We start from the raw sequence: 8979 nt of genomic DNA on the forward strand, positions 1-8979 counted from the left end.
AAAAAAAAAAAAAAAAATCGTAATAAAATGGGAATTATGTATGTATTATATTTAAAAAGAATCTATCAATTAAATTAAAAAGTTATTCAAGAAAGCACTGCACATTAAGGGGAAAATATTTTTAGAAAAAGCATCTTGAATAGAGAATTATCTTCATACTTACATGAAGAAAGCCAATGTGGAAAATACACCACATGTGTGAAAGGCATGGTTCAACTGTTCCGGCTTAGGATACACCACAGCTGCATCAATCATTATCCACCAGCCTGTAAAAAACTTAAAACACAGCCCAAGTCATTGAAACACTAAAACTCTTGCTAGCACAATACCTGCTTTTTAACATTCCTTTTGTCATACAGATCATATAAATGGGCCAGGGGCAGAGGCTCATGCCTATAATCCCAGCACTTTGGGAGCCGACACAGGTGAATCAACTGAGGTGAGGAATTCGAGACCAGCCTGGACATCATGGTGAAACCCTGTCTCTACTAAAAACACAAAAATTAGCCAGGCATGGTGGAGTGTGCCTGTAGTCCCAGCTACTGGGGAGGCTGAGGCAGGAGAATCGTTTGAACCCAGGAGATGGAGGCTGCAGTGGGCCGACATTGTGCCACTCCACTCCAGCTTGGGCAACAGAGCGAGACTCTGTCTCAAAAAAACAATCACATAAATTAAAACTAAAATATTTCTACTTTGAAATCTGGATGCTAAAATGTAAAAAATAAGAATCCTTTGTTTACTTACTGTTTTTTGTTTTGTTTTTTAAGAGAATCTCCCTCTGTAGCCAGGCTGGCATGCAGTGGTGCAAACTTAAACTAACTGCAACCTCAGACTCCTGGACTCAAGCAATCCTCTCACCTCAGTCTCCTGGGCAACTGGGACTATGGCCTCATGCCAACACTCTGGCTCATTTAAAAAAATTTTTTTTTTTTTTTGTAGAGACAGGGTCCCATTATGCTGCCCAAGCTTGTCTCAAACTCCTGGTCTCAAGTGATCCTCCTACCTCAGTCTCCCAAAGTACTAGGATTATAGGCATGAGCCATCTTACCCTTATGCTTTATAGCAGATGAGGTGAACATCACTACTCAAATCTATATAAGATTCTGAAGTTCCACTCTCAGTGCACACAGACATATGTATTATTTGGAAATGGATTATCTGCTTCTTTCATCCACCATTGCTACATGCAATAGAAACTCTCTTAATTAACCTCCAACATAACCGGCTCCCTAATGACCTGATGTGTTCCATTCTTTCTAGAGAACATTCCTTTTAATATGCCCAAGCACTTTTGCTCCCACAAAAGAGTTGTATGCTTACCAAGACTCAGTTATCAAGTCTCCAAAACTACTTATGCCTGCTAGTTTTAATTATGCAATTTAATTAAATATTGTATAACTGAACATGGGTTTAAGAATGTAATGTTTCTATGTAAATTAAGCTGAACAGACTTAAAGTAGACAAGTTGCTAAATAATTTCTTAGACAAATAAGTACAGGTAAATGACCATAAAGAGCAGGAAAAACTTACAAACATCAAAAAGAATTCTGCATGCAGGCCAGGCACCAGTGGCTTACACCTGTAATCCCAGCACTTTGGGAGGCCAAGGCGGGTGGATTACTTGATGTCAGGAGTTTGAGACCAGCCTGGCCAATATGTCGAAACCTCATCTCTACTAGAAATACAAGGCTGGGCAGAGTGGCTCACATGAGGTCAGGAGTTGGAGACTCTACTAAACATACAAAAATTAGCTGTGTGGGGCGGTGGTTGCCTGTAATCCCAGCTGCTTAGGAGGCTGAGGCAGGAGAACTGCTTGAACCTAGAAGGCGGAGGCTGCAGTGAGCTGAGATCACACCACTGCACTCCAGCCTGGGCGACAGAATGAGACTTTGTCTCGAAAAAATTCAAATACAAACACAAAAATGAGCTGGGCGTGGTGGCGCGTAGCTGGGCTCCCAGCTACTTGGGACACTTAGGCACAAGAATTGCTTAAACCTGGGAAGTCAGAGGCAGAGGCTGCAGTGAGCAGATTGCTTCACAATGATCATTAGTTCTTACTCTGCTTTATTTCATTTTGTTTTTCTATTGAACTTTGGGTGTAGAACTGTACACTGAAAGGGATGAATTTTTAAAATGTAAACAGATAAAGAATTTGCTTCCAAAAAACACAGTGGGAGCCAGGAATGGTAGTATGAATCTGTAGTCCCAGCTAGTTGGGAGACTGAACCAGGAAGATTGCTTGAGGCCATGAATTTGAAGCTGTAGTACACTGTAATCACACTTGTAAATAGCCACTGTATTCCAGTCTGGAATGAATCCAGGGCCTACCATATTCTGTTCAGCAATAGTATCTAGAACTCTGATAATTATCTATACAAAACAGTAGTGAAATAAATAGTTCTGGAACACCATTCTCAGTTCAAAGAAATCAACATTAATTTCCAGAGCAAAAGATAAGGCATAAATGTCACCAACCAGTCTTTCTCACTTACCAATATACCTGCTACAACAGACGCCACAGCATTTCTCCTCTCACTCCAGTCAATACATTCACATTCTGGCCAACGAAAATTATCTAGGAAGCCTGCCATTTTTACTTCTTAAGCATAAATTTTTCATTAAATGCTGTATCCTACAAACAGAAAGACAAAAGTTAATCAACCTAAGAAAATGTTTTCTAACAGTCTAATACCTTACTCCTTTCTTAAAGCTTTATACACAGCTTTACTTTAGGTCCTATTCTACTGTAGTTAAGAAAAATTCAATACTTCAACAAGTACCTAATTGAGATGTATATAGGACTATGCTAGGACACGTGGGGGAGGTTGCTATTTGCTAATTGAGCACTATAGTTTTAAAACATGTCTACGAGGTAGGCACGGTGGCTCGCGCCTGTAATCTAGCACTTTGGGAGGCCGAGGTGGGCAGATCACTTGAGGCCAGGAGTTCGAGACCAGCCTGGCCAATATAACGAAACCCTGTCTCTACTAAAAATACATGATGACACACGCCTGTAATCATAGCTACTTGGGAGGCTGAGGCACAAGAATTGCTTGAACCCGGAAGGCAGAGACTGCAGTGAGCCAAGATCACGCCACTGCACTCCAACCTGGGCAAAAGCAAGATTCTGTCACAAAAATAAATAAATAAATGAAATAAACATGTCTAAAATATTTGATGCTGCTTCCATCGAGAGGTAGATTTATGTCATACCCTTGAATTTGGGTCAACAATAAAGACTAGCTGACCAGTAGAGGAAGTGATGCTATGTAACTTCTGCCATGCAGCTTCCAAGATCAGGTCACAGAAGGCAATGGAGCGTCTGCCTGGGTCTCTGGAACACTAATGCTTGCGCTACCATGCCGTAAGGAGACCATTTATAGGTGTTCTGTCTCAGTTCCAGTTGAGGTCCCATCCAACAGCTAGCATTAATTGCCAGACATGTGAGTAAAGACACTTTTAGGTGACTGCTATCCAGCTATAGTATCTCCCCCAAAGTTTGAGCCTTTCCATGTAAGGCACCAGATACATAGAACAGAGATACATCATCCTGGCTGTGCCCCTTCCAAATTCCTGACCCATAAAATCTAATAAACATAATAAAATGACTGTTAAGCCACAGGGTCTTGGCATTAATCTGTAATACATAGATTCATGTAACGTAATACATAACTAGAAAGAGAAAAATAATGTGCCTAAATAACTATAAGAGTGTAACATACTTAAAAACACAAAGAAAAAAAAAAAAAAACCACAAAGATACTATGTCCAGATGAGATGTTTAAAGGCCACCATAAATTCTAGAAAGAAAGAAAAAAACATTTGAAAGCACTGGAGAGGGCTGAAAAGCAAGCAGAAATTGGAGGAAACGTCACCCTTGTAAGAAAGAAAACACGGCCGGGCACGGTGGCTTACGCCTACAATCCCAGGACTTTGGGAGGCCAAGGCAGGTGAATCAGCTGAGGTCAAGAGTTCAAGAGTAGCATGGCCAACATGGTGAAATCCCATCTCTACTAATAATACAAAAATCTGAGGCAGGAGAAGCAATGTGGTGGCATGCCTGTAATCTCAACTATTCAGGAGGCTGAGGCAGAAGAACCAGTTGAACGTAGGAGGTGAAGATTGTAGTGAGCTGAGATCGTGCCATTGCACTCCAGCCTGGGTGACAGAGCAAAACCCCGCCTCAAAAAAAAAAAAGAAAGAAACAAAGAAAACACAGCTGGCCACATGGTGACTTAGGCCTGTACTCCCAGCACTTTGGGAGGCTGAGTTGGGTGGATCACTTGAAGTGAGGAGTTTGTGACCAGCCTGGTCAACGTGGTGAAACCCCGTCTCTACTAAAAATACAAAAATCTGAGGCAGGAGAAGCATTTGAACACAGGAGGCAAAGGTGGCAGTGAGCCAAGATTGTGCCACTGCACTTCAGCCTGGGTAACAAAGTGAGACTCCGTCTCAAAAAACAAAAGCAAACAAAAAAATTCAGCCTGGTGTGGTGGTGTGCGCCTGTCATTCCAGCTACTCTGGAGGCTGAGATAGGTGAATCATTTGATCCCGGGAGGCGGAGGTTGCAGTGAGCCTAGATTGCACCACTGCACTCCAGCCTGGGCGACGGAGCAAAACTCCATCTAAAAAAAGGAAAAAAAAGAAAGAAAACACAGTACGTGAGATCAGCTGTTCCCCTGAGGAACCCCTATAACCTCTCACTACCAGCCCAGGGAGTCCCCTTGGAAGAAAGTAGCTAAAATGCAAGCAAAAAGCCACAGTCCTCTTGGCTTGAGATGCCAGAAGATGGAGTTCAGGACCACCAGAGCAGCTGGAAATTGAGGGGGGAAATCTTCAAAAGGAGTAAGTCACAAAGAGAGCCCCAAACACTTAAATATAAGAGAGACATTTTAGAATTTGAGTTCCACCAAGTCAGGGAGGATCAGTAAACACTGTAGGGACATATCCTAACAAAATATAAAACCAAGTCTCCACAATTTTAAGGTAATCAGCCAATAGTTTAACTGCCTGTTACAACAAAAAGCAACACTTTTCAGATGAAGATAACTAAAACGACTCATATTATTCACAATGTCCAATATATACTAAAAAAATTACTAGACATGCAAAGAAGTGGGATAATGTGTTCTACTTTTTTTTTTTTTTTTTTGAGACGGAGTTTCGCTCTTGTTACCCAGGCTGGAGTGCAATGGCGCGATCTCGGCTCACCGCAACCTCCGCCTCCTGGGTTCAGGCAATTCTCCTGCCTCAGCCTCCTGAGTAACTGGGACTACAGGCACGCGCCACCATGCCCAGCTAATTTTTTGTAGTTTTAGTAGAGACGGGGTTTCACCATGTTGACCAGGATGGTCTTGATCTCTTGACCTTGTGATCCACCCACCTCGGCCTCCCAAAGTGCTGGGATTACAGGCTTGAGCCACCGCGCCCGGCTTGTGTTCTATTTTTAAGGAGGAAAAAGAACAGTCAATAGAAATAAATCCCAAAATGACTCACATATTGAAATCAGCAGACAAGGACTTCAAAGCACCCATTATAGTAATCATATTCAAGGACTTAAAGGAAAACATGGTCAAAATAACAGAACCAATGGAGCATCTTAGTAGTGAAAAGGAAACTATTTTTTAAAAAAAGAATCAGCAGCCAATGTGATGGCTTGCACCTGCAATCCCAGCTACTTAGAAGGCTGAGACAGGGAGACTGCTTGAGGCCAGGACTTCATGCCCAGCCCAGGCAACATGGTGAGACCCTGTTTCTAAAAATCAAATTAAAATGTAAAAAGATTCAAATGGAAATTCAAGAGCTGCAAATTACAATGTTTGAGTTTAAAAATTAACTAAATGAACTTAATCACAGATTGAGACAGTGGAAGAATGGGACAATAAACTGAAACATCAAAAGAAATTATCCAGTGTAGAGACCTGAGGAACAATATTAAGTGATCTAAAATACATGTAATTAAAGTCCCAGAAGAAGAAGAGACAGAATGAGAAAGAAAAAAAGTTTTGAAAAAATAACAGATGGTCCGGGTGTGATGGCTCATGCCTGTAATCCCAGCACTTTAGTTAGCTGGGATCACCTGAGGTCAGGAGTTTAAGACCAGTCTGGCCAACATGGTGAAACGAAACCTGTCACGCTAAAAATACAAAATCAGTCAGGTGTGGTGGCGCATGCCTGTAATCCCAGCTACTTGGGAGGCTGAGGCAGGACAATCGCTTGAATCGGGGGGGCAGAGGTTGCAGTGAACTGAGATCACACTATTCACTGCACTCTAGACTGAACAACAAGAATGAAACTCTGTCTCAAAAAAAAGAAGAAGAAGAACTAACAGATGAAAATTTCTCAAATTTAGTGAAAAATATTAACTTACAAATCTAAAAAACTCAGCAAACTCTAAGGAGGATAAATGCAAAGAAAACATCATAATCAAACTGCTAAAAAGCAGCGATAAAGAGAAACTCTTGAAACAACTTTATGGAGGAAAAAAATAAATGCAACATATACAGAGATAGAAAAATACGAATGATGGCTGACTTGTAATCAGAACAATGGAAGCCAGAAAACAGAGGAATGACATTGTTAATACCAGGTATGGTGGCTCACATCTATAATCCCAACACTTTGGAGACTGAGGTGGGCAGACTGCTTGAGGCCAGGAGTTCAAGACTAGCCTGGACAACATGGAAAAACCCCATCTCTACTAAAAATACAAAAATTAACTGGGCGTGGTGGTGCCTGCCTGTAGACCCAGCTACTCGGGAGGCTGAGGCATGAGAATCACTTGAACCCAGGAGGTGGATGTTACAGTGAGCCGAGATCATACCACTCCAGCCTGGGTGACAAAGTAAGACCCTGTCTCGAAAAGAAAGAAAAAAAAATTCAATCCCAAATTCTATATCCAGCAAAAATATTCTCCAAAAAGGAGGATAGCCAAACATGGTGGTATGCACCTGTAATCCCAGCTACTCAGGAGGCTGGAGGCTAAGATGGAAGGATCACTTGTGCCCAGAAGTTCGAGATTACAATGAGCTATGATGGGTGACGGCATGAGACCCTGTCTCAAAAAAACAAGAAGGTGACAGCAATTCTACTCCTATCTAACTACCCAAGAGAAATGAAAACATATCTTCACAATAACTTGTTCAAAACAGCATTATTCATAATTTCCAAGGAGTGGAAGACCAAACATACATCAACAGATGGATAAATAAAACATAGTACATCCATACAATGAAATACCAATTCAGCAACAAAAAGAAATGAGGTTCCTACAGATGCTACAACATGAACAAACCTCAAAAACCGACTAAGTAAAAGACAGAAGACCACATATTGTATGGTTCCATTTACAAGAAACATCCAGAATAGACAGATCTATAGACATGAAGTAGATTAGTGGCTGTCTGGGGATGGGGAGGAGAAAGATATGAAGTGACTGCAAAAGGCCACAAGATTCTAAAACTAGATTGTGGCAATGACTGTACAGCTCCATAAATACTAAAAATCATTCAACTGTACACTTAAAACAGGTGAATGTTAGAGTATACATACTGTATCTCAACAAAGCTTTTTTTTTGGTGGGGGGAAGGGAGCTGTTTTTTGTTTTTTTAAGAGAACCAGGGTTTCACCAAGTTGTCCAGGCTGGTCTCAAAGTCCTGAACTCAAGTGATCTGCCTGCCTCAGCCTCCCAAAATGCTGAAATTACAGGTATGCGCCACCATTCCCAACCTTTTTTTTTTTTTTTTTTTTTTTTTAGTAAGAGTAAAATAAAGGTATTTCCAGGTAAACAAAAACTGAGACAATTAATCACCAAATCTGCATGAAAAGAAGTGCTAAAGGGAATTCTTTAAGCTGAAGGGAATGATACCAGATGAAACTGAGACCTACAAGAAGGAATGAAGAGGCCGGGCGCAATGGCTAACACTTGTAATCCCAGCACTTTGGGAGGCCAAGGTGGGTGAATTACCTAAAGTCGGGAGTGGGTGGATTACCTGAGGTCACACCAGCCTGGCCAACATGGTGAAACCCCATCTCTACTAAAAATACAAAAAATTAGCCAGGCATGGTGGTGAGCGTTTATATAATCCCAGCTACTCAGGAGGCTGAGGCAAGACAATCGCTGGAACCTGGGAGGTTGAGGTTGCAGTGAACTGAGCTTGTGCCATTGCACTCCAGCCTAGGCAACAAAAGCGAAACTCCATCACCAAAAAAAAAAAGAAAAAAAAGACAACAATTTAAAGCAAAAATTAGAACACTGTATAGAATGTCCACAAAGATAAATATCTTTCTAACAGTATGTCAGTTATGTTTTCAAATAATACCCTTAAATATGGTTTTAGGTAAACTATCTCTAAATTTAAAGTAACGAATCCAATTGCTAATCTTAAAAAGTACAATAAATATATTACAGAAGATCCAAACACTGAAAACACAGGCTGGGAGACAATATTTGCAAAACAAATATCTGGCAAAGGACTTGTCCTTGAATATATAAAGAACTCCTAAACATTAATAATAAAAAGACAAAATATAGGCAATAAAAAGTATATGAGACTTGAACAATTTATGACCAATAAGTCCTTAAAAAGACGTTCAACATCATTAGTCAACAGGGAAATGTAAATTAATGAAACATATCTCATACCTACCATAATAGCTAAACTTAAAAAGATTGATGGCCAGGCGAGGTGGCTCACACCTGTAATCCCAGCACTTTGGGAGGCCAAGAGCGGGCGGATCACGAGGTCAAGAGATTGAAACCACCCTGGCCAACATGGTGAAACCCTGTCTCTGCTAAAAATACAAAAAATTAGCTGTCACCACCAAAAATACAAAAAAAAATTAGCTGGGCATGGTGGTGTGTGCCTGTAATCCCAGCTACTCAGGAGGCTGAGGCAAGAAAATTGCTTGAACCAGGGAGTCGGAGGTTGCAGTGAGCAGAGATCACACCACTGCACTCTAGCCTGGCAACAAAGCAAA

The 8979-nt window shown here is 41.1% G+C and overlaps 1 protein-coding gene across 1 annotated transcript in view; it reads right to left on the minus strand.

Annotated features, from left to right (window-relative positions):
• The window catches only part of TMEM50B (transmembrane protein 50B), a 37679-nt gene that overhangs the window by 17273 nt on the left and 11427 nt on the right, over positions 1 to 8979 (minus strand). Inside the window, 2 exon segments of the mRNA XM_017526151.2 lie at positions 160 to 276; positions 2493 to 2632. Coding sequence (XP_017381640.1) covers positions 160 to 276; positions 2493 to 2591 — 216 coding nt within the window. The 5' untranslated portion in view covers positions 2592 to 2632.

The sequence above is a fragment of the Cebus imitator genome, unplaced genomic scaffold (genome assembly GCF_001604975.1).
Source record: "Cebus imitator isolate Cc_AM_T3 unplaced genomic scaffold, Cebus_imitator-1.0 Scaffold41, whole genome shotgun sequence".
In the NCBI taxonomy this organism is placed as follows: domain Eukaryota; kingdom Metazoa; phylum Chordata; class Mammalia; order Primates; family Cebidae; genus Cebus; species Cebus imitator.